At 35.3% G+C, this 26,820-nt stretch overlaps 1 protein-coding gene across 5 annotated transcripts in view; it reads right to left on the bottom strand.

Annotated features, from left to right (window-relative positions):
* MAP3K2 (mitogen-activated protein kinase kinase kinase 2) overlaps positions 1 to 26,820 on the bottom strand; it is a 102,351-nt gene that overhangs the window by 18,269 nt on the left and 57,262 nt on the right. For 4 of the 5 annotated variants that reach the window (XM_045869055.2, XM_045869052.2, XM_054506252.2 and 1 more), the window contains 13 exons: positions 21,099 to 21,167; positions 18,754 to 18,872; positions 17,865 to 17,905; positions 16,433 to 16,532; positions 13,005 to 13,118; positions 12,534 to 12,621; positions 7,004 to 7,134; positions 6,117 to 6,196; positions 4,668 to 4,735; positions 4,400 to 4,492; positions 3,423 to 3,629; positions 1,766 to 1,914; positions 1,252 to 1,383 (listed from right to left, as the gene is read on the bottom strand). In XM_045869055.2, the coding sequence (XP_045725011.1) occupies positions 1,252 to 1,383; positions 1,766 to 1,914; positions 3,423 to 3,629; positions 4,400 to 4,492; positions 4,668 to 4,735; positions 6,117 to 6,196; positions 7,004 to 7,134; positions 12,534 to 12,621; positions 13,005 to 13,118; positions 16,433 to 16,532; positions 17,865 to 17,905; positions 18,754 to 18,872; positions 21,099 to 21,105 (1,329 nt within the window). In that variant the 5' untranslated portion in view covers positions 21,106 to 21,167. The remainder of the gene's footprint in view (positions 1 to 1,251; positions 1,384 to 1,765; positions 1,915 to 3,422; positions 3,630 to 4,399; positions 4,493 to 4,667; positions 4,736 to 6,116; positions 6,197 to 7,003; positions 7,135 to 12,533; positions 12,622 to 13,004; positions 13,119 to 16,432; positions 16,533 to 17,864; positions 17,906 to 18,753; positions 18,873 to 21,098; positions 21,168 to 26,820) is intronic. The other variant, XM_045869056.2, reaches the window with a different exon arrangement.

Raw genomic sequence — 26,820 nt, 5'->3', positions numbered from 1 at the left:
ACTGATTAAATTATATGAATGCCTGTGTTTTTAAATGAATAAATATACCACCATCTTGAAAATCAGTATTAAAATGTACCCTACAAATTCTAAAAATAACATAGAAGGCATGACAGTTTGCAAGTCACATTTTGCAACTCCTACTGAAACTACTGACTCAGGCAATGATTACCAATCTGTGTTAAAAAACCTTAGATAGATGGTTGAAACAGAACTGGATACTCTTTTTTTAAGATTTATTCATTTGAGAGAGAGAGAGAGAAGGATGGGGGTGAGAGAGAGAGAGAGCACAAGCACATGAGTGGGGGGAGGGGCAGAGGGAGAGCATCTTCAAGCAGGCTGCCTACTGAGCGTGGAGCTGGATGTGGGGCGTGAGGCTGATCTCCCAACCCAATGGGATCATGACCTGAGCTGAAATCATGAGTCGGACATTTAACTGACTGAGCCACCCAGGCACCCCAGGAACTAGATATTCTATGAGCTATTGCTAATAGCTCAGATTACTTTCTGTTCTTCAGGAAAAAACAAAACCTTACACTGGAGGACTCTGGATGTCGATCATCCTAATTTAGCATTCAATCTTCGCATCACTAACAGTGAACAACCAGAAATTGTATGTCTCCTAATGGGATGCAACATGAAATGCACAGCATCATATATGATGCATTCTAATAAAAAATGTTGAATCTTAATCTAACTTAGATATTAGATCTAACTTGGGAGTTTATAGGAAATAAGAGGATAAAGGAACAAATTAAACACCACGAGGATGCAATTAGAGAAATCTATGAGATGAGATTGTCAACAGAACTAGCCCAGTCTCTTTGTCAAACCTGTCATGTAAAAATGTTCTAGAGTAAAAAAGAAGTAAGGGACGTAACAGTTAAAGGTAACATGTGGTCCTGGACTGGATCCTGGTTTGGATAAATCAGCTATTATGGTTATTTTAAGAGCATTTAGGGAAATCTGTGTATGGACTGCTATGGTAACTATAACCTATTTTAGTATACCTCAGCATTTTTTTAAAATGAGTTAAAAAAACAAATACATAAAAATAAAAGTGAGTTAAAAAATACAAATATAAATGAAGAAAGAAAATAAAATTATATTACCCAGCTCTAATTTAAAACTTCCAAAATGTCCTTAATGTCCTTAACTAGTTTAACATTTTATAATTAAAGTTCTGTTGTTTTTCTTTCCTCATCTAAGACTTTAAAGAGATGTCTATTTTCAAAGGATGTACTAACTTACCCCTGGCATATATTCCATAAATATGGAAAGTGTTTTTTCCTGGGGATCCCTCAAACAGCCATAATACTGAACAATTCGCTCATGCAGCAAGTTTTTCAACAACTGAATTTCACACTCAAGTGCATTTACTTCCTGAAAGACAGAACTCACTGTTAAGTCTTTACAGCATTGCTAATAAAAGCAAAACATTCGAACTTCACGGACCATTAAGGTGGTTTCATTCTGAAATTTTTACTTCCCAAGGAATAAACATTTTAAAGTCTCTAAACAGTAACTTTTGTAATATACCTTGATGGTATATTAAAGCAACACTAAATCAGATTAGGAATATAACTGAGCACTAAAAGAGAAAAAAAATTCACAGTACAAAGTAGATAAATATATCTAATTATAGACTGATTTGTTTTGCAAATAATTTGCATTAAGAAAAAAACAAAAATTCTACTGTGTTATATTTATTTAGTAAAAATGCTTCTTATAAATGTGACAAAGTAGTGTGTGCAGTGATTCTTACCTTGCTGGTCTCAGGGCTATCAGGGTCAAACTGAACTTGTTTAACTGCCAATTCTCTTCCTGTATCGACATCATAACAGAGGTAGACCCTGCCAAATGCTCCCTGGCCAAGCAGTTTGCCCAATCTCCAGTTGGTTGGAGCACGAGGTGCTAAAAAAGAACACCTTCTTAAAATGGAACAGCCAGATGGCACACAAATGGTTAAGGACTAAATGAGTAAACTGCATTAGTGATATCCTTAATTGAGTATACTTGGATACAAGGGAAAATCATGATCATCCGAATTCACAATGATCATCACTTTGAAAATTTTTCTCCTTAGTCAATTTTCTAAGAATTCTAAACCCAAACAAGGTTCATATAGCCCCACGTCTTATTTTTTCCAATGAGATTATACTCCCCCCCGATTAAAAATGTAATAGCATCTTTCACTCAATCCAGGATACCACTGATTGTCAGATGCACTATTTCTAATCTTTATTGCAGCAATATTTGTAGTTAGTTTTCCATCTGCTTACAATGTAGAAAGCTGGAAAGAGTATCAGTCTCATTCTAACAAGAGAAAATCTTGAAAGCAGCCAGAGGGTAGAATAAAGAAGAATAAATACATACATAAATATACATATATAAATTATAAATAAATACAGAAGAATAAAGATAAGAATTACAGCAGAGCTTTCCTCAAAAAGTATACAAGCCAGAAGGAGACAATGGAGAAATAGCTTTAAAGTGCTAACAGAAAAAAAAACTGCCCAGCATTCTATACCCAGAAAAATCTTTCTGAAATAAAGGGAGAAAAAAAGATCTTTTTCAAACAAACAAAAGCTGAAAGAATTCATTACTAGCAGAGTTACATTACAAGAAAGGTTAAAAGCAATTCTTTTAAGAATTTGATACCTGACAGAATCCCACATCTACATAATCTATAATCTACAAACTCCTGGGTCTACAGAAATAAAGTGAAGGATATATAAAAGATATTCTCTTATTTTTAATTACTTCAAAAATAGCTGTCTAAAGCAAAAATAGCAACAATGTAGTGTGAGGTCACAAATGTAAAAGTAAAATATGACAATACTAGCACAAAAGGGATGAACGTGAAGTATGCAAATACTGCTGCAATAAATACCTTTGAGCACAAATCTTGGTATGCACTACTTACATGATAAAATCCAAATACTCCACGATCTGGCCTTAATTACCATTCTAGTCCTTTACCTATTGTTTCAAGTAAGATATCCTCCACTTTAGCCAAAAATGAACTATTCCCCATTCTCAGAACATGCCATGTCTTCCTGCATATATCACCTTCTGAACTGGTGAATCCTACTCACATTCAAGATCTAGATTAAATACTGTACTGTAATCGTTTCTCCACACACCATTCTTCCCCAATAGATTACATCTTAAAGGTCATATTTGAATAAAAGACAAGTTGGTAACAATTTTACTAACAAAAGAGAAAAGAAACAGCTACGTAATTAGCAGTAATACTGTGCTTATACCTGATATTTCAACCAACTTTAAAAATATTCTTTTTACCTTTTTTTGAGAAGTCTGTCTCACCCTGAGGACTGGTTTGGTATTTATTCCTTTTAATACTATAAAGTTCTGCAGAGGTTCTAAAAACATTCACTGTGCCAAATGCTATTACTTACAGCGGCTGGGTGGGCTGATGTCCATTACAGTCAAAGTAGGATTGTCTATGTCACTTCCCCTTCTCCTTATTCGACTATCATCATACTCTGGGGTAAAGATACTGCTTCCACTGCTAGTGCTTAAAGAGTGGTCAGTAGGACTGAAACTCACAGGAGACCGGAAGCTGGTCCCCTGGGTCCTTCTAGCTCTTGGAAAAGTTTTACGACCTACAAAATCAAAATAGAATTACCTTACAACTTTTATTCATGTTCTAACTGAAAGTATTTAAAATTTGTAACATAAAGTACAGATGTTTGCCTTGTGACTAGACTTGACTAGGCTAAGAAACAGAAATAGCGATACTTATTTGATTACATGTTTTAAACTTAAGAGTATTTTCAAGTTCAAGGAAATATCCTTAACACTGAATCATGAAGTCAAAAATGAAAATACAAGGAAGAGAAAAGGTAAAAAAAAAAAGCAGAAATGAAAAGTGGGGAAGAACAAGATCTGAATATGAATTCAAACAATCTCTTTTGTTAAAACACACACACATTCTAAAATCACTGCACTCCCTTATTTCTGGATAAAAAGAAAAAAAAATCTACTTTATTCTTATTCTTTATTCTTATTCCTATTTGTTCTTATAAGAACAAAAATTAGAAAATTTATAAGTAGCACTTTTTTTTCCTTATAAGTACAATGCAAGTGTGAATTTCGTCATCAAGGAGTAATTTTCTAGTTAATATCATTTTTAATTACAACTTTTCTTTTAAGGGAAAGGTAAGTATTACGAGGTAAGTTGGCATAAACCTAAGATGTTATTATAGTTTTAGCTACCTAATTCCTAATTCCTTTCAAAAACTGTTTTCAGCAGAAAACTAAATGATTTAGGAACAAATTTATTTCTAATGGTTTATGATATTTTGTAAAATTTTTATTTTATTTTTGAGATCTTTAACAAGCTGTTCTTGTGGTCTAACTGCCAGAAACTTACCATCATTATAGTCTTGATGGTGATATGAAACATGATACCTTCTTGGGTATGTTCCTCCTTTTCCAAATTTCTCAAAGATAGGGTTATCATAGTCTATTGAGAAATAAGAAAATCATAGGTTATAAAAAAGTAAAATATCCCTAATTTTAAATAAAAAACACATTTACACATTTTTATTCATTTTTTAAAAAAATTCCCCTCTCCCTCACAGCCAAAGCATTGTTTAATGACATAAATATTTAAACATTTAGAATACGGATAGTCTAACCTGAAAATTCCTGATGATTATCTGGGTAGCTCTGAGCCCTAGGCATTCGTGATTTTGGATAGCTCTCTCTAAAAATAAAAAATGTCACGTTAAATGAACAGAAAGTATGTGAATAAGACATTTAAAATATAAGTATCTGTATGTATGTGTAGAAATTATACATATATATACATATACATAAGAATAAAGGAGCTCAGTCTGAAATGTTAACTGAAAAAAAGAGACTTCTTTTTTAACACTAATTTGGTGCATGGAGGCAAAAGCCTGGCTTTTAAAATCAACCCACAGGGTATAGCAGTAAAAATGGTAAGTTTTGGAATTATGGATGTTGGCAAACACCTGTGTTTCAAACCTAGCTCTACCACTTAACTAGCAGTTGCAACCTTGGCCTATCACCTTTCTGAGACTTTCCATATCTATCAAAACAAGATAATAATTTCCAACTCATCAAGTGGGTATGTATACATAGTGCTCAGGACAGTGTCTTTTAAATATTAAGTGCTCAATATACAGCTTTCACATTACTATTTTCCTGAATTTCTTAAATGTTTCAAATATCTATCTTGAGGTAGACATGGGCACAAAGGTTTCATGTGTACAGGTAAAAGAAAATTAAATGTGTACTCCCATAAAGTATTAGTTATATTTTCAGAATTTGCTCCAAAAAGAAATCCTAGAGGAGATCAAATAGGTAAAGATTTTATGGACTCTGTGTGCTATATGTAAACACTGTCTTATTGAGACCCGGAGAGGAGCACCTATAACAAAAAATTCACAGTTGCAACTTCACCCAGGTTATATTCCTGAACAGCTATTTCACAAAACAAAAGTACTTAAATTTTAAATGACACTCAACATATTGGGCCACAATTACCAAGAAAGTAAGCTATCTATAATTTAGTGCCAGAATGAACGTAATCCTGAACAGGTGAAACAATTCAAGAAACCTCCAAAACTAAATGTATTTTTTTAAAAGATTTATTTATTTATTTGAGAGAGTGCGTGCACACATGCACGCATGCGGGGGGGGGGGGGGAACGGGGAGGGAGAGAGAGTCCCAAGCAGACTCCACGCTGAGCACAGAGCCCTACATGGGGCTTGATCTCACGACCCTGAGATCATGACCTGAGCTGAAATCAAGAGTTGGAAGCTCAACCAACTGTGCCACCCAGGCACCCCACAAACAGAGTTTTAAAAGTAAACATACATAAATTCTAAGTTTGCATTTAGCTTCAAACACACAATTTTAGGAAGCAAAATACTCATTATAATCAGATATCATTTTATCTGATAGAGATACTGAGCTCCAGGAGGTTAAACGATTTGTCCAAACTGAAAAAATTCATTTGCCCTAAGTATAGACAAGTACCAATTACATTCCTCTGACATGCTATATATACACATATTTACCCACATATATTAAAAAATAAAAAGTACAATCAATATTACCCATCCAAAGGACTATCAAGTGATGGACAACTTCCTGAGCCAGAATTTTCAGGGCTGCTCAAAGACAATGGGTCCAGCATCTAGAAAAATAAAGAGTTCCTCCATGATTCAATATGATATAACCAGAAGTTACTGGTTTCTTTTAAACAGCTTTACTGAGATATAATTCATATAACATAAAATTCACCCATTTAAAGTGTATAATTTAGTGGTTTTTAGTATATTGAGAGTTGTGCAACCCTCCTCAGTATCTGAGAACACTTTCAGTACCCAAAAGACCCCATATCCAATAGCAGTCACCTCCCCCCAGAGTTACTAATTTTTTAATGTTTTAAATGTAGTGATCCCTTATAGGTAGGTAACTTCAAAATTTCCTAAGAGAAAAATATTTTCTCTATAGACTGCTGGCTAAACAATTAAAAGCTAAAAGATTTCACATAACTTTGCTCTCTCAACACTGAACAATAGCCCCACTCAAACTGAGAATAATGACACCATGACTACTACATTATTAAAACATTTAAAAATGTTTTACAAAGTTGACAAACCTAAGCTTCACAAAGTTAAATATCTGTAGTTTTACTGTATCTTTCAAATGTCAAAAATCTGAATGTTAACCCCACGATTACAAACAAATGCATTCATTTATTTATAGATGAGCAAAGTAAGAAAACCAGCCTTATTCCAGCTTTGTTTATACATGAATGCACACAGGCACATGTAAGTTAGTTGGCATTTTCCTGTGTGTTTTACTATTTTGTTCATGTAAGAGGGAAGATATGGGATGGGAGAAGAAGTCACACACACAAAGGAAACCAGCCAAACCACACAAATCCTGACAACAACCCTTTAAACAAAATGAAAAATGACATCCAACTTTTGCTTACTTGGTCCATGCTCTCTGGAATGAACTCTCCTTCACTGTTGATACTGGTGAATGACCCATTCCGGGCAACCTGGTGTAATTCATCTGGAATGTATCCTGGAGGAGGGGAGCTTCTATCTCTACTAGTGGGACCTCAAAGGAAAAAAATTATACAATTTTACAAATTTCAACGGGGAACTAATTTTTGTTTCAATTAAATATGCACACAAGATTTCTGGACTGCAGTACCAATAATTTTAGCTACTGAAATTCAGTTTTATTAAAACTTCTCCAAACATTCATTTCTATAAATCTTCAAATGTATTTATACATTTTTTAACTCCCATCCCACTATAATTATTAACCTCACTGTAATATTCATTTATACTTATTAGGTGGTATGTTCCTCTAACTGCTGACAACTGCATCATGGGGCTGATATTATAATAAAGATTTTTAGATGCCACTGCTTCTGAAGTTCCAAGGGTCATTTGCACCTAGATATATGTTACCCTTTAACAGAACTGATGGAAGGCATCATAATGTAGTGGAAAAAATGTGGGCTTTAGACCTCAGACTGTTTAAATCTCAGTTCTAGCTATTTACCAACTGTATGTCTTTAGTAAAGTTACCCAATCCCCAGAAACCTATTTCCTCATCTGTCAACATAAGACTAAATCCCTCCTCTCTTAGAGAACAAACTGGTAGTTGCCAGAGGGAAGGTGGGTATGGGCATAGGTCAAACAGGTGAGGGGAATTAAGAGTACACTTATCTTTTTTTTTTTTTTTAAAGATTTTATTTATTTGACAGAGAGGCAGTGAGAGAGGGAACACAAGCAGGGGGAGTGGGAGAGGGAGAAGCAGTCTTCCCGCGGAGCAGGGAGCCCGATGCGGGGCTCGATTCCAGGACCCTGAGATCATGACCTGAGCCGAAGGCAGACGCTTAACGACTGAGCCCCCAGGCGCCCCAAGAGTACACTTATCTTGATGAGCACTGAGAAATGTACAGAATTGTTGAATCACTAAATTGTACGCCTGAAACTAACATAACACTGTATGTTAATTATACTTGAATTTAAAAAATAGATTAAATAATATATAAAGCCAACACCTAGGGTAAACAAACAAAAAAAGACTAAATCCCTCCTTTGCAAGGGTATTGTGGTGGTAAAATTATTCATACTGAACATATGCTATGCACGTTTGGCTCCGTGATGCTCTTTCCATTCCCTTTCCTTAATCTTTAGAAACCTAAAGGGACGCCTGAGTGGCTCACACGTTAAGCGTCTGCCTTCAGCTCAGGTCATGAGCACTCTGAGCCCTGTGTCTGGCTCCCCGCTCAGCGGAAAGCCTGCTTCTCCCTCTCACACTCCCCCTGCTTGTGTTCCCTCTCTCACTGTCTCTCTCTCTGTCAAATAAATAAATAAAATCTTTAGAAACCTAAAGTGATATACGCAACTAATGAATCGTTGAACACTACATCAAAAACTAATGATGTACTGTATGTTAGCTAACTGCAAAAAAAATAAATAAATTTTAAAAAAACCATAGAAACCTAAAGTGAGATTACTTCTTAAATCACTTAGGCCATAGTAGTGTTTTCAAATTGGAATCCTGAATCCTATTCTTGGGTACTTTAAAATTAGGTTTTATGACAAGCCATATTCCTGGCATTTAAATTTCTTCACAGTTCAGAAAATGAGAAAATCTAATATAGCTCATCTAATAAATCACATCATTTCTTATGAGACAATAATCCACCTTATTTTTACCTGGTTTACAGAAATAACACTATGTTTAGTAACACAACTCTCCCCTTTTCTCTGAATATTTTGAAATTAAACTATTAAAAAAAAAAGACACGAGGAAGTTATGTAAGCATTTAAGTTTTGGTCAGATTTAAAGCAAAAAGGCTTTGCCTTATAAAAAGGGGTCGCTGTAAGATATGCCGCATTTGTCAGTGAGGAGATAGGGAGAAAGAGAACAAAATGATTACCAAGAGATGTGCAAAGAAAAGATAACTTTCTACTTGGTTCTGAAATAATTAGGAACTCAACTCTGAGCCAGGGGTTTACTTAAGCTTTGTAACAGCTATGATCACACTGTTGCTAGTATTTTTATTCCTTCCATATACTCTTGTTTATAAAAAAAGATCAATATACTCATTACTAAAAGGAGATAGGGAAGAAAAACTGCTAGATGAAGTTTCTTCATCTCCTTACTTGATAACCCATTTTTCTTCTCATTTATTTATTTTATTTTTACTGAAGTCTAGTTGACACACATGTTAAAACAGTTTCAGGTATACAACATAGTGATCTGACGATTCTTTTTTTTTTATTATTCTTATGTTAATCCCCATACATTACATCATTAGTTCTAGATGTAGTGTTCCATGATTCATTCTTTGTGCATAACACCCTGTGCTCCATGCAGAATGTGCCCTCCTCAATACCCACCACCAGGCCAACCCATCCTCCCACCCCCCTCCCCCCCAGAACCCTCAGTTTGTTTTTCAGAGTCCATCGTCTCTCATGGTTTGTCTACCCCTCCGATTTCCCCCGCTTCATTCTTCCCCTCCTGCTACCTTCTTCTTCTTCTTTTTTTTTCTTAACATATATTGCATTATTTGTTTCAGAGGTACAGTGATCTGACAATTCTAATGCTCACCACTGTAAGTGTAGTTAGCATCTATCGCCATGTTATTACAGTATTATTGACTATATTCCCTACACTATGCTTTCATTCTCCGTGACTTACTTATTTTATATGTTATTACAGTATTATTGACTATACTCCCTACACAATGCTTTCATTCTCTGTGACTTACTTATTTTATATGTTATTACAGTATTATTGACTATATTCCCTACACTATGCTTTCATTCTCCATGACTTACTTATTTTATAACTGGAAGTCTGTGCCTCTTAATCCCCTTCACCTATTTTGCCCAACTCCCCAATCCCCTGACAACCACTAGTTTGTTCTCTGTATCTAATAGTCTGGTTATTTGCTTGTTTATTCATTTGTTTTTTAGATTCAACATATAAGTGAAATCATATGGTATCTGTCTTTCTCTGACTTATTTCACTTAGCATAATACCCTCTAGGTCCATCTGTGTTACTGCAAATGGCATGATCTCATTCTTTTTTATGGCTCAGTAATATAGCATTGTGTGTGTGTATATATATATATAAATATATATACACACCGCATCTTATCTATTCATCTATCCATGGACACTTAGGTTGTATCCATATCTTGGCTATTGTAAATAATGCTACAATAAATACAGAGATGCATATATCTTTTCAAATTAGTTTTTCTTCGAATTTCTTCACATTTCATTTTCTTTACCAAAAGACACAAGATGTTCAATATCACCATCATCAGGGAAATGTAAATCAAACCACAATGAGACATCACCTCACACCAATCAAAATGGCTAAAATCAACAGCACAAGAAACAACAGCTAGAGAAAAAGGATGTGGAAGAAACCTTCATGAACTATTGGTGGCAACATAAATTGGTGTATCCACTGTGGGAAAACGTATGGAAGTTCCTCAAAAAATGAGAAATTAAACTACCATATGACCATGCAATTCCACTATTGGATATGTATACCCAAAGATAACCCATTTTTCTTAACTTTTGTTGGTAATGGGTATCCCAATGCACTCTTGGTTAAGACCTCCACACCAGCATACACTCCATCCCAAAGGCAGTTTTTCCTATAGCTATCTTTTATGAAAATAATTGAAGAGAGTAACTGTCAATAAATAAGGAAAAAAGATGATGGTCGTATCTATCAAAGCCATTCCAAGTGTAAACAGGTGCCAATAAAAGGTCAATAATTTTCTACATTACAATTTCCAGTTTCTTCTTATGCTAGCACTGAACTCAAATAAGAATATTTATTAGTAGGACAAGAGGTATTTAGTACAGTTTTAATTCAAAATGAACTTAAAATGTCAATTTAACTAGTGCATTCAGCTTATTCTAATGCAACTAGAGTGAATTGGCAGTTTTTTACTTTAAGATGATAAATACTATAATGTGATAAGGGAATGAAAAAAGAAATGTATGCTTAATAATAGCAGTCATGTTTTCTAGTTTGAAAAGCAAAATGTTCTTTAAAAGTGTTCTCTTAATTTATTGCCACAAGAATCTCATGATTTAAAGATGAGAACAAAGTTACTGGTCTCAAGTTAATTAGAGAGCTGGAATTTGAATTTAGGTATCCCTAATGTTCTTTCACCAAAATTCTAAACTATAACAAAATATATCTGAATGAAGGTAAGCAATTTCTATTTTACTTGTATATCATATCTCTGCTGCTCACATTTCCAGCATTTCTGGAACCAAAAGTAGGACTTATGTAAGACAGATACTTAGAAGGAAGTAAGTCATAAAATAGCTTCTTCTGGGGGACCAAAACAGAAGATGAATAACAGATTTTGGGGGAGTCCCACACACCAATTTAATCTTTTGTTATTAACAATCCTCTTCTCTTACCTGTCTTTTTTTTTTTTTTTTTTAAGATTTTATTTATTTATTTGAGAGAGAGCACAGGTGGGGGAGGATCAGAGGGAGAAGCAGACTCCCCGCTGAGCAGGGAGCCCCATGCAGGACTCGATCCAGGGACTCCAGGATCATGACCTGAGCTGAAGGCAATCGCTTAACCAACTGAGCCACCCAGGCATCCTGTTACCGGTCCTGGATTCCTAACCACATCTCTTATTCTGCCCCCTCTTCTGCTTTCTCCCTCTCCAGTCATCTGTTTCACCTCCTCTTCTACTTTTCCCTTTCACATCCATCCCTCACATGTTTTCATGCTGTCTTTAATGATCACATTCAATGCCCTTTCTATTAAAAAACATTTATACCAGTGGTTTTTGAGCAATGTAATATTTTTATCATATAAAAATAGAGATTATCAATGTTTTACACTAACTGTGGTATGAAGTTAGAGCCAAAGAACTGGGGAGTTTAGAGCACCTCTGCCTTGCCCACACCTCTCTACTAGACCTCCTTCAAAACTGACAATACACAGGATCCACTGTTTCTCTGTATACTACAAGTTTAATTTTAACAATCTATTATTAATGGCAAATACTGAATACTAATAAAGCAATAATCTGGAAACTCTTAGCAATTCATTTTGATAGTACTGCAATGACTAAAACTTTGAGAAAGGCTTATGAACTTAGTCCATCTATTTATTTTAGTATATTAGAATTACTTATTTTAATTTCTTCCCTCCGATTTGTACAATTAAGACCTCTTTGAGGTTCTACTTAAATTTGTTAAATATTAAAATACCCTAGATACATAAAGAAAACAAATATTTAAGTTGGAGATTGCTAATCTTTTAACACTTGACATAACTTTTCAAGGAACATCAGAAACTAGAACATAGTTGAGAAAAATTACAGAGTACAGAGGTAGGCTACTATTTATCATGGCTATGTTTAGGTGTTACCCTACATTAAAGAATGGAGAAGAAACAGAAATTGCCCATTTTATGGTTCAGACACTAGCATTCTTACCTATTATAGAAAGCCGCTTTTTCCTCTCTGCTCCAAATACTGTGTTATCTAAATCTTCTAGTGATGGCAATGGTTCTAAATTAGTAGCCTACAAAGGAAAAAGGATGATTAATGCTATTCTTCCCCTTTGGGGCTTCAAACAGAATCCTTTCCCCTATCAAATACAACCTAGATATTCTATATCATTTGTAGGTCTTATCAAATCTACTCTTTGAAATTATAATTCCAGTATAATTCTTCCCAAGTTCTCAGTATTTCTATTAGTTTCATATGTACAGTATATTATACTCATTTATAATTTTGGCTAGTTTTGAAGAGCAAGGATATTAAGCTATAGCAATTCAATATATAAGTTTACATTTCATTATACTGAAAAAGTATCAATGATTACAGAACGTAACTATGTTTCATATACTGACTTTCACTGGCATAAATCCTATAATCCTTATTGAAAGAAGTCTCAATTCATACCTGTGTACTTCCGTTTATTACAAGTAATATCTTGAGGCTCTTCATATGAATACTACGATCCAGCAGTTCCACAGCTTTGTCCAAGTCATCTTGGGTAGTTAATGGAATTACCAACTAAACAAAAAGGAACATAATGAATCATGCCAACCATCCCACCAGGTCAAGTCCTTTCAGGAGCATCTCTGTTACTATGGAATTACAAATTTCAAAATACCCTGGCTCTTTGATTTGTTAGTATAATGAAATTCTGAATAAATAAATGTATTTAGATCATTTCACTCTTCCCATCCTACCACTAAAATCATAGACTGAATAAGGACAATTTTTTTTTTGCTTTATTAATTAAATTCTTCTAGAAAACACATTTAAAAATTAATTTCCTAGGATATTCCCATAAAGTTCCAAAACATAAAGTATAATATCTTCATCCCAAAACAGCATTAAAGAACACACACAAAAACTATATAAAATAAAGGTACTATCTTTCATCTGCATTGATGAAACTCACGTTTTTCTCTATAGTAACTACGTATTTGCATTCTCAACTAGAGTGCTTATCAACATCTCAAATACAATAAACATCTATAGCAGTTGCCATGGAGGGGGCCACTAGCAATGTACCTGCAATCTACAATCCACTTGGGGCTCTCATCTCTGACCCTGGTAACTTGACTGAACTCTAAACAAATAAGCTAAATGGGTCAGCCACCCAAAGTAAACCCTAAATGTGGATATGTGCTTTCACTAGTTCTCTCATGGGTCAGATGTTATAAAGGACAAAAGCAGGGGTGCCTGGGTGGCTCAGTGGATTAAGCAGCTGACTCCTCATTTCAGCTCAGGTAATGATCTCAGGGTCCTGGGATCGAGTCCCGTGTTGGGTTCCACACTCAGCAGGCAGTCTGCTTGAGGATTCTCTTTCCCTCTCCCCCTCTTGGCCACCCCCCACCCCCCGGTTCACATGCATGCATACTCACTCTCTAAAATAAATAAATCTTTAAAATAAATAAAGGACAAGAACACCTAAGAAGTCTATGAGAAACAAGACACTAAGAAGTCTATGATTTACACAACTTAAGAAAATAAAATTTTTTTTTAAAGATTTTATTTATTTATTTGAGAGAGAGAATGAGAGAGAGAGAGCACATGAGAGGGGGGAGGGTCAGAGGGAGAAGCAGACTCCCTGCTGAGCAGGGAGTCCGATGCGGGACTCGATCCCAGGACTCCAGGATCATGACCTGAGCCAAAGGCAGTCGCTTAACCAACTGAGCTGAGCCACCCAGGCGCCCGAAAATTAAATTTTTTTTAAATGTAAACTTAGTAGCTAAAGACAACTGTCAATAATCTTCCTCAATTCTAGGAGCTAAACAGATAAAATATTAACAAATTATGTCAAACTAATTTCATTTTTCTTGATAGACCTACAAGACTGGTAGATCAAGACAATACTGCAGTCTTAAAATATCTTGACACTTTAGAGTTTTCCATTATATAATTTTAGACCAAACAAAAACAAAGATATAACCTGATTTCCCTAAAATCATACCATGAAATAAAGAATCAAATTCAAGCCTATTTATATAGGAAAAGATTCTAGGAAACACTGGTAGGGGATTGGGGAAGCCAGGGAAGGAGGCCCATAAAGGGTGTGTTATCCAGCAAGTTACCACTGTGGTTAAGAGGAACCCATCCATCCCCACCTCCCACCCCATCCTTGAGTCTCATTCTCCCATCACCCCGTGGCACCCCCACATGTACTTTAGTGTAGACACTACAGCTGTACCTCTGAAAAGCCCTCAGAGTCTTAGGGGCTGGCAGCTGGAAATAAGGCCAGGACAACAGAAATAATAAGTGCCAACACAGGGCCAGGCAACAAGAGGTGTTCATGGCTAATTAAAAACCCAAAAAGTATTTGAAAAATAAAATCTTAAGGTATTACTATAGTATGATACTCATCACTTTGTTCAGGGATATTATTTGTTTGTATACAGATTTTTACTTTATCAAAATATTTTCTGCTTTCATCTATAAGTGGTTTCTTTAGACAAACTAATTAGCATATTTTTGCTTTAAATAATAATTCATTTGAAAATCTCATATTTGAAAATATTTTATTTGCACAATTCTTTAACATTTGCAAAGAACTTTCACATGTTTTCAAAAGTTAATTTTTACTAAGCTCTCTAGAGTTACTCCATTCCCATTGGCATTTTTTCTATTCTTAAAACACATTAGTCTTTTCCATCTTAGGATCTCTGTAGGTACTTTTCTCAGCTGCTCTCAGCCCTCTCTCTTGAGGGGTATGTTCTTCCCCTCAAAACTATTTGCAAGTTTGGCTTTTCAACCTCAAGTCTCAGTAATTAAATATTACCACCAGAGTTCTTAGTACTATCTAAACAGAACACCTACTGCCTTGCCTTTATTCTTTTTCACGGTATTTTATGCATGTCCTTCAAAGAACCTCATATATTTGAACAACTCATTGTTTAATTGCCTGCTTTTACCACAAGTCTATAAACTCCATGTGGGCTGCAATTCATAAATCACATCATTATGCCTGCCAAATTCAGCAAGTATTTTCTGAGGAAAACAACAAATTAACCAATCAACCAAACTGTCCCTGAAAATTTTAAGATTCAAGATCTTGAGATCTCATAGGATCTGAAAGAAACCTCAGAGATTATCTAATCCAATCTGAGTTTTACAGAACATTCAAAAGGGGATTTTCCAGAACACAGAGCTCCTCACTGCCAGAGCAAGCCCTGGGATCACATGTACTGACTCACAAACATAAACATAATGATCTAATCATGTCCTAACCAACACGAAAATAATCCTTTTAAACTTTTAACTAAACTACCTGACTACTAAAGCTCTATTGTCTCTATAGCCAAGTGCAGAGTATGAGAAAAAAATATAGTTCATCAAAAAGTACACAGCGTGATAATAAAACATAAATAAGTAGCAAACTTTTTTTAAAAAAAGAGAGTGTGTGCACGTGCAAACTGGGGGAGGAGCAGAGGGAGAGGGAGAGAGAGAATCTCTAGCAGACTCCCCACTGAACAGGGACCCTGACTTGGAGCTTGATCTCACAATCCTGAGATCATAACCTGAGCCAAAATCAAGAGTCAGACACTTAACTGACTGAGCCACCCAGATGCCCCAGCAGCAAACTTCTAAGTAATACATATATTTCCTCCTTCAGTATATTCTCATTCAATTATTTGCACAGTAGCATCTTTAAACACCTTCCACAATGGAAAAAAAATCCATTTCAGTTAGTTAAAATTTACAAATTTACTTGGAGTATTTTATTTCTCTAACATACCATAACCTTATCAATCCCTAAATAAACATTCCTAAAAGTCTCTTAAATGAACATACTACTTTCCAAAATAAGAGCTACTGAAAGTTAAACTGTGCTAGTTTACCTCATTATTGGTATAATGGAGATCCATAGACTGTCCAAAGGCAATTTTAGCTTTAGATCTCAGGTCTTCCAGTTTAACTGGTCTGGGGAACTGAAGAATTCTATACAGACAGAATTTTAAGATAATTAGTTTTCTTAAATATATTAAGTAACATATTTACAACAGTTATCTCTTCGGTAGAGAAAGACAAAATTAAGTCTGGAATTGTTTTATGAATATTAAAAAGCAACTGTAAAACGTTCATTGAAGAAAGTGATTAAAATTAAACTTAACTATTTGACATCTATATAATGGAATGCAATGAAACTGTTAAAAAGAATAAAGTTGTTCCTTGGGGATTTAAATTTTGATTTCTGTACCCTTATCAACTCAACATTTCTGAACACCTATATATCATTTAAGTCTATCCCCAAAATAATAATTTTTTAAAAGTTAAAAATTTTAAATTCTAATATTTTCTTCCTCTGTAGCAAAGGATTAGCCTGTACTGCCCATGGGGAGCATTGCACCTAAGCTTGGAGATTTCTACACCAGACTGTAAAACTCTGTAAGTGGGAGGGACCATGTCTGTTTCACTCACCTTATTCCTTCATGGCCCAGTACTTATAGTACTTAATAAATAGTGCTCAGTGAATGGAAAAGAACTGAAGTAATATCCATAAAAGAACAATAAATAGGGGAAAAGTAAATTGGACAGCAGGATGGTATATCTGGTATAACCCATTTTTACAGACATCTCTGTGTAAAGCATTTTTACATCTTCAGGTTATATGACTTACAAGCCTTGTTAAAGTCTTAAAATGGATAGCTCTTTCATTAAATGAATTTAATGAGACACTAATAACAAATGAAATCCCATCTTCTTTAACTCCTACTAGGCCTTGTTAGGAATTTTGTTGTCAACCACCACCCCGCCCCCGACCACTGCACTAAGATAGAGATACCCAGTGGAAGACTAGGCTTATCCCTTTGCTGATTAATTTATAGCCACCATTCCAACTCATCTTTCTCAAAGCTATTAATTAAATACATGTCATATGACTGAAGTCTCTCAATCAAAATTATGAATGTTAACTCCATGTACGTAAGTTCTACATAATATCTGAAGGGATGATACAATTACAATAGGAGAAATATATTTAATTTCCCCTGAGTAAAAATAAAAGGAAATGGTAATGTTTAAAGGCTGCATTATGCAATGACCTTTTTTATTTCCTAAAATAAAAACATTAATCGTTTCTTATGTTTAGCCTAAATTTTGACAGATTCTATTTTAAGTCTAAGTACATGTTACACATTACCAAACACTATTCCATTCTCAATTTGTAAGCCATGAACCTCCACTAAAGTCCAGAAAAAAAACCTCTAATGGCTTTAATTATGACTCATTTGATTAAATCAATAAACTGACATGTAATGTTTCTTTCCTTACCTTTTTTCCCCTCTATGTTCAAATTTGACTCGAACATCATTCTGTAATGAAAGAATAAATCATTTCAGAGATCAGATAAAATTTCTAGAATTTCTAGGTCATTTTTTTTCTTAGTCACTCGTTTTTTTGTTTTTTTCCACTTGGTCACTCATTTAAAATAGAGCAGGAGGAAAGGAGGTTTCATTTTTAGTGTGAACTCCAATCAACTGATAGTGTCCACCAAAGAGCTGACTTGAGAACTGTGTTGCTGAATCTGGGCTGAAAGCAAAGAGCACCAAGATCTCTTAGTGTTAGCACCATGGGTATGAGACACTTGCTAATCCTGTTGGATGGAAATATAGAATACTATAGCCCTACTTTTTGTGTTGAACATCCCAAACAAATTTTATTTATAAAAATCAAAATGATACTCATTTGTAAATAGAATATACTATTTTTAAACAAAAACAATTTGCTTATCTTAAGTGCTTTAAGAATGGATGAAATATCAGCATTAGAGAGCAGTTACCACATTAAATGAAACTCTAGCATACCCATTTGGAAAAATGTATGACAAACAACAAAATATTTGACTTAAAAGTGTTAAAAGATGGGCGCCTGGGTGGCTCAGTTGGTTGAGCGACTGCCTTAGGCTCAGGTCATGATCCTGGAGTCCCGGGATCGAGTCCCGCATCGGGCTCCCTGCTCAGCGGGGGGTCTGTTTCTCCCTCTGACCCTCCCCCCTCTCATGCTCTATCTCATTCTCTCTCTCAAGTAAATAAATGAAATCTTTAAAAAAAAAAAAAAGTGTAAAAGACAAGACACTTTAACAAACCGTCTATAAGCTCATGATATTCAAGACAACTCATATAACAACAATATGTATTTATTAAAATATTAAAACAAATACCTGCTTTTTTGGTGATGAAGATTTTGTTTTTCTGGTTTCCTGTAAAGATAAAGCTGGTCGACTGGCTTTATGAAGAACAGCCAAATCTTGCATGATTGAGTTCAAAGCTTGCTGATCATCTAAGTATTTTCAAAATAATATATACACAGAATTATAATTTCAATATTTATCACAGATATCAAACACAAAATTGATCATGAAATTTAATGCAAAATGCATTAATTTAACACAAAAAATGCATCTAGGACATTTTCAATGCCTACACTGTTATTTTGGTGAAATAAAATTTTTAATTATTTAAAAACTAAAGGCAGGGGCGCCTGGGTGGCTCAGTCGTTAAGCACATCTGCGGCTCAAGTCATGGTCCCAGGGTCCTGGGATCGAGCCCCACATCGGGCTCCCTGCTCAGCGGGAAGCCTGCTTCTCCCTCTCCCTCTCCCCCTGCTTGTGTTCCTTCTCTCGCTGTGTCTCTGTCAAATAAATAAATGAAATCTTTAAAAAAGATAAAAATAAAAAATAAAAACTGAAGACAAATAACATTAAAACTGCACTAGACTCAAGCACTAGCATCACACTAGATTTGACATTTAAGGCAAGATAAAGCCATTCTGATTCTTCTAACAATGTAACATCCTAGTATATGTGTCAAAACAGCCCCATCACAACAAATTACTCTCTGTGACTCCTAAATAAAACATCAAAAGAACATCTAAAATTTTAATTAAAGCAAGTTGGGTGGGGAAAAATTAAAAGACTTTCATCATTATTTGGCATTTATGTTCAAAGTACGAATTGCTTTTAGAGTTTTTCATCAATACTTCAAGTCAGAAACAAAAGGCTTTATCTGTGGATAATGACCTACTGATATTTGGAAGTGTTTTCTTGAACTTCCTCACCATAAAGTTCAACAAGACTACAAACATTTAACAGACTATTTAATGATCTCAGCCAGTAACAACTTAAAAGGTAATAATGTAAGAAAAACGCATTCCTTAGAAAACAGTAGTGAATCCATAAAACTAAGTGAAAAGATCATGAACCATGAACTTTTAATTTCTTCCAAATATATCAAAAATTTCTTTCTAAGATGTAAGCATGAATCTCCTAGTAATACCAATTACATGTTCTCTGGAAAAGTTCAGAGACAATTTAATTGATTTTCACTAGTAAATCAATTCTACTAATGATAATCAGCAAATGGTCAATAAAGGAACTGAGGGACTTTTACGGTTTACATTTTAAAATGTAACTACTTTGGTGAGCAGTAATTATATGTTTCAGAGTAGTAATAATTAAAACATCTTTATTCTGTAAGGAGAAACCACTAAAAAGAATGTGGCAATTCATGGCTTCATTAGCCTTTCAAACACACAAATAGCTAACTTCTCTAATGTATTATTTTTTTATAACACTCAATATATTCTGCTCTATAATGAAACTATTTGCATATTAAAATTAAAATTAATGGTGCCAGAGGCTTATTAATAAATTCCAGGTTTTAAATTTTATAATCTTTTACAAACTATTCTTTAAAAAAATAAAATTTCATCATGTTAGCTTAGCCAAACAGCAACTGAGCTAGTTGGGTATAATGTAATCACAAAGTGCGTTCTGTCCACAGGTCTAAACCAGACTGTGTTATTTATTGATAAAAATAAATCTGCCCTTAAGGAAAAAAATTAGCTGAAAATGATCTCAATTGCAATAAAATTATCTCATGTAACCTTCTTGAGAAAAGTAAGATCCTTAATCCTATACTGGGGAGAAGGGAATTCTAATACTTACATGTATGTATATACATTCTAATTATTTTCTTCATTAGGAAAAACTTAAACACTTGAATTTAGAAATTTTCTCATGTTTAACATCACAATACCAAAATAAATGTCTGGCTTAAATCTCCTATCACATTTATATATACTAATTTCCTTGTTTAAAAAAAATGAGTACATTTTTTCTACTGTAGATGTAAAAAAGTAAAGAGGACCATTTGAATAAAAGTAACTTCTTAGGTAGATGACATACAAACGAAGGGCAATTTAAAAGGTTTCTTCATCTAGTATTCCCTCTGGACATCAGACTCTAAGTAAGTCCCAATCCATCTTAGCAGTTTATTTTGAATGTCCCTACTAGGATATCCTGCATGACATGCTTATTCCAAATCTGTAACTTAACTCAAAAAGTGCTTTAATCAAAAATCTATTAAGTAAATAAATACAAAACATTATATAAGTCTACATCATAAAACTTCATTTTAAAAATGTTTTTCATACACACAGAGAAAAATTTTTCTTCCCCATTTTATCCCTTAATTACAGACAAAGTTGCTTTTAGTTTGAACTCACCCATCATGGCAACCAGCTCAACAATTTGAAAATTAGGAAAATGGTTCTTCCATCAGCATTCTTTACTGCCTTAGGAAGAGAAAAAATGAACACATTAGTAATAAAAAGAAAGAGAAGAGGCAGCCACACACAAAAAAGTCAGAATAAATAACAATGAGAATAATACAATATTAATACTTTATACACTTTGCTGGGGAGAAGTGTTTTTTGCAAAATACTGAATTATTGAGAATGAACTAAGGATCATTATTATATCCCACATTAAATTTTTTTTTTAAAAGATTTTATTTATTTATTTGAGACAGAGAGAATGAGAGACAGAGAGCATGAGAGGGAGGAAGGTCAGAGGGAGAAGCAGACTCCCTGCTGAGCAGGGAGCCCGATGCGGGACTCGATCCCGGGACTCCAGGATCATGACCTGAGCCGAAGGCAGTTGCTTAACCAACTGAGCCACCCAGGCGCCCCCAATTTTTGTTTTTTAAAGATTTTATTTATTTATATGACAGAGAGAGACAGCAAGAACAGGAACACAAGCAGGGGGAGTGGGAGAGGGAGAAGCAGGCTTCCCGCTGAGCAGGGAGCCCAGTGTGGGACTCGATCCCAGGACCCTGGGATCATGACCTGAGCCGAAGGCAGACGCTTAATGACTGAGCCACCCAGGCGCCCCCCACATTAAATTTAACTCAGTATTTTTCAGGATCCTATCTAAGCTAGAAAAAAACCCAGAATTTTTCAAAGTAAAAAATCTTTTTTTCCTTCCCCTTGCCCAAAATAAAAAATCTTTTTTTATTAAAAGATTTTATTTATTTATTTGAGAGAGAGAGCAGGGGAGGAGGAGCGGGAGAGGGAGAAAGAAGGGGAAAGAATCTTAGGCAGACTCTGCGCTGAGTTCAGAGTCTGACTCAGGGCTTGATCTCACAACCCATGACATGATGACCTGAGCCAAAACCAAGAGTTGGACTCTCAACTGAGCCACCCAGGTGCCCCAGAAAAGTCAAAAATCTTAGGAATAATCCAATAAACTCAAATTCCTACAGGGCAGATATAAAAATGGACAGAAAAAGGGCGCCTGGGTGGCTCAGTTGGTTAAGCGACTGCCTTCAGCTCAGGTCATGATCCTGGAGTCCCGGGATCGAGTCCCACATCGGGCTCCCTGCTCAGCGGGGGTCTGCTTCTCCCTCTGACCCTCTTCCCTCTCTTGCTATCTGTCTCTCATTCTCTCTCTCTCAAATAAATAAAAATCTTAAAAAAAAAAAAAAATGAACAGAAAAGGTCATGTTTAAGGACAAAAAAGGAGAACATCAAAAAAATAGTAAATATCTACAAAAATTCTCTCTTCCAAAAAAGAAAAAATTGTCAGAATCAACTTTTTCAGAACTCTAGAACTACCCAAAGGCTTGCAGCAATCTGGGCAGCACTTAAGAATCTTGGTAAAAAGAGAGCCTCTGGGGGCACCTGGGTGGCTCAGGTGGTTAAGCAGCGTCTGCCTTCGGCTCAGGTCATGATCCTGGAGTCCCTGGATCGAGTCCCGCATCGGGCTCCCTGCTCAGCAAGGAGCCTGCTTCTCCCTCTCCCTCTGCCTCTCTCCCTGCTCATGCTCTCTCTCTCTCTCTCTCTCTGTATCTCTGTGTCTCAAATGAATAAATAAAAAAATCTTTAAAAAAAAAAAAAGAGAGAGCCTCTGACCTTTCCTATTCCTATCTCTACCCTTACCCCTAGCTCCAAAATAGCAATGTAAACCAACAGTCCACAGTCACTGTGAAAATAAGCAGCTTGACTGCCACTGGAGAGGGCAGAAAGGGACTGGAACTTCTTCAAAGTCCGATTCCAAAAAAAATGCCATACGACCTATCTAGTGGTTGGTCAATAGAACCAACGTGGAAGGCTGATTTTATTTAACCTGACTAAATAAAGTTCTTCCAGTGCAAAGAGCTTGGGGTGTTTGCTGAAACCTACCAAGAACAACTGCTGCTATCTCAATGGTCTGAGAAAGGGGAGAAGTGCTGGGGCAAAAAATAGGTTTTAGACACGTTGAGGAATGAGATTTCAGTAAAGAGGTCTGAATAGCTCCAACAGATTCCTGGGACTCTGAAAGTCAAACATATGCCCAGAACTGTTGCATAATCAAGAAAGGCCAAAGGAGGCCCTAGGCTTTCACCTAACAACTGAACTGAGCAATCTTCAATGACCACACACAACACAGAATATAAACTTTAAAAAAATTAGTGCCCAAAAGTCACTAAACAAATTAAGAATAAACAAAACACACCGGAATGGGAGGGAAATCTGATTTCCAGAGGTGACATACTATTTTTTTCAAGAAAAAATTATGAGATATATAAATACAGTATGACCCATACATGGGGGAAAAAAGAAACCAGCAGAAACTGACTGTGAGGGAGCCCAAATGTTGGACTAACTAGACAGAGAGATTAAATCAGCTATTTTAAATATGTTCAAAGAACTAAGGAAGTCATGACTAAAAAACTGAAGAATGTATGAGAATGAGGACTCATCACAGAGAATGTCAACAAAAAAACAAAAATTTTAAAAAAGTACCAGACAGATATTTCAGAGTTGGAAAATAAAGTATCTGAAACCATTAAGCACACCAACATATGCATAATGGGAGTCCCAAAACAAGAGGAGAAAAAGAAAGGTGCATAAAGACTATTTCAAAAAATAGTAGTGAAAAACTTTCCAAATTTGGTGAGAAACAATTTACACACCCAAGAAGCTCAACCAACTACAGGTAGGATAAAATCAAAGTGATCTACACCTAGACACATCACACTAAAACTGTTAAAAGATGAAGAATCTGAGAGCATCAAGAAAGAAGGAACTCATCATGTACAAGGGATGCTTAAGTGATTTTCTGTGATAACCTAGGAAGGCAGAAAGCAGTGGATAACATTCAGAGTTCTGAAAGAAAAAGACTACCAACCAAGAATTCTATATCCAGCAAAACCATCCTACAAAACTGAAAACAAAATTAAGACATTCTTACATAAACAAACACAGAGAATTCATTCTAACTAGAGCTGCCCTACAATAAAATCTTTAAAAAAAAAAAAAATACAAAAGGAGTCCTTCAGGCTAAAATATAAAGGACACTGGACAGTAAATCCAATCTACATGCAGAAAGAGCACGAGTAATGGTTATTAATTATATATCTAAAGATAAAAGACCACAAAAATGTTTGTTTCTTTTCATTTCTTCTATATATGAATGTGATAGGCACAAAAATGTTCCACCCCAAAGGTGTCCACATCTCATTTCCTAGAACGTTTACATATATATTACCTTACATGGCAAAAGGAACTTTGAAAATATGATACATTAACAAATTTTTTTTTAAAGATTTTATTTATTTTACAGAGAGAGACACAGCAAGAGAGGGAACACAAGCAGGGGGAGTGGGAGAGGGAGAAGCAGGCTTCCCGCAGAGCAGGGAGCCTGATGCGGGGCTTGATCCCACGACCTTGGGATCATGACCTGAGCTGAAGGCAGTCGCTTAACGACTGAGCCACCCAGGCGCCCCGATACATTAACAAATTTAAGATGAGGATTACCCTGGATCATTGGGGTCAGACCTAACATAATCACAGGGATCATTATAAATAAAGGAATAAGCAGGAAAGTGAATGTCAGAGTGATGCTGCATAATAAAGTCTTGATCAGTCACTTTTGGCTTTGAAGATGGACTGGGATAGCCATGAGCTAATGAATATGGCAGCTGCTAGAAAGTGGGAAAGACAAGAAAAATGAATTTTCCCCTAGAGCCTCCAAAAGGAGTACAGCAATGCTGACAACTTGATTTTAGCCCAGTGAGACTCATTTCAGACTTCTGACTTCCAAAACTTTAAGACAATAAACTTAGGTTGTTTTAAGCCACCAAATTTGTGGTAACCTGTTACAGCAGTATGTAGTGAGTATTTAAGACCACACCCAGTTTTTATGACTTGCTAGAGAACTCAAAAGACTCAGCATTAGAGCGCCTGGGTGGCTCAGATGGTTAAGCATCTGCCTTCGGCTCAGGTCATGATCCCAGGGTCCTGGGATCAAGTCCCGCATCGGGCTCCCTGCTCAGCTGGGAGCCTGCTTCTCCCTCTGCCTCTCTCTCTCTCTCTGTCTCTTATGAATAAATAAATAAAATCTTTAAAAAAAAAAAAAGACTCAGCAATATAGTCACACTGACAAGCTATAATTTATTATGGCAAAAGGATACAGAGAAAAATCAGCAAAGGGAAAAGGCACATGGGGCAAAGTCCAGGGAAGATCAGGGCTAGTTCTTAAGGATCTTTTTTTAATAGAGTCACATAGGACACAGTTAATTGTTCCTGCCCCCACCCAGACATGAGTTATGACAACACATGTAAAATGTCACCAACCAGGAAAGATTAAGAAACTCGGTACCTAGGGTTTTTATTAGAAGCTGATCAATAGATATCCTCTGCCCAGCACATACGAAAATTCCTAACTCCCAGAAGAAAAGCAGGTGTCCAGCATAAACTATACTGTTTGTATAAGGAGCTTAGGCACAGTGAGCCATTATTAGCAGTTAGGCAGGTGTGGACCCTGATAAGTCTTCAGATGCTAGCCAAGGGTGGACCTCTGAAGCAGTTCATTCTAACGATATGCAATGAGGCCTACTATGTTAATTCTCTTCTACACAAGCAACAACAAGAAATACACAGGTTTAAAGAAACTGCATAAAGCAATGATGTAAAGTGTTTTGTTGGGCACATAATATATAATTTGTATAACAACAGCACAAAGAAGAAGAGTGGAGTTATATAAAAAAGTGTATGTGTATCACTATAATTAAGTTGGTATAAACCCAAACTACATTGTGTTAAATTATTAATTTTAATCCTAGCTCAACTATACAAATAAACTTTTAAAAAATTGCAAAAAAACCAGAAGAAATAAATTAGCATACTAGAAAATATCTAATGCAAAAGAAAGCAATAAAAGAAAAATGAGGAACAAAAAAAAGACATAACACACATAAAACACCAATATAAAGTACCAGATATAATTCTACCCACATATAATTACATTAAATATAAGTGGAATAAACAAACCATTTAAAGAATAGAGATTAGCACAACAGATTAAAAAGCACTGATCCAACCATATGCTGTCTACAACAGACACACTTCAGATTCAAAGACAAAAAAGAATAAAAGTAAAAGATGGAAAAAGATATACCATACAAGCAGGAGTCAGAAAAGCCCTGCAGTGGTTATACTAATAGAAAACAAAATGGAATGCAAAAATTGTTATTAGACACAAAGGAGAACATTTATAATGAAAACATGGCCAGCTCATCAACAATATATAGCAAATATAAACATGTATGCACCTAACAACAAACTCTCAAAATACAGGGAAAAAAAATTACAAAATTGAAAGAAATAGATAATTAAAAAATAATAGTTGCAAAAAATAAAAATAAAAAATAATAGTTGCAGATTTCAAACCCCATTTTCAACAATGGATAAAATAGAAAAATCAGTGAGAAAACAGAAGACTTGAGTAACACTATAAAACTTTGACTATTAATAGACATTTATACAACTTCAACCCCAAAACAGCAGAATACACATTCTTCAGAAATGCACATAAAACATTTTCCAAAACAGACCATATGTTAGGCAATAAAACTAATCCTGGTAAGTATAAATGGACTGAAGTCGTATGAAGTATGTTCCCTGA

The sequence above is a fragment of the Mirounga angustirostris genome, unplaced genomic scaffold (assembly GCF_029215605.1).
Source record: "Mirounga angustirostris isolate CCGP_5_RB_7025 unplaced genomic scaffold, mMirAng1.0.hap1 SCAF_3, whole genome shotgun sequence".
NCBI lineage: Eukaryota > Metazoa > Chordata > Mammalia > Carnivora > Phocidae > Mirounga > Mirounga angustirostris.
Note: the sequence above shows the minus strand (reverse complement) of the source record. Positions and strands in the feature narration are given on the sequence as shown.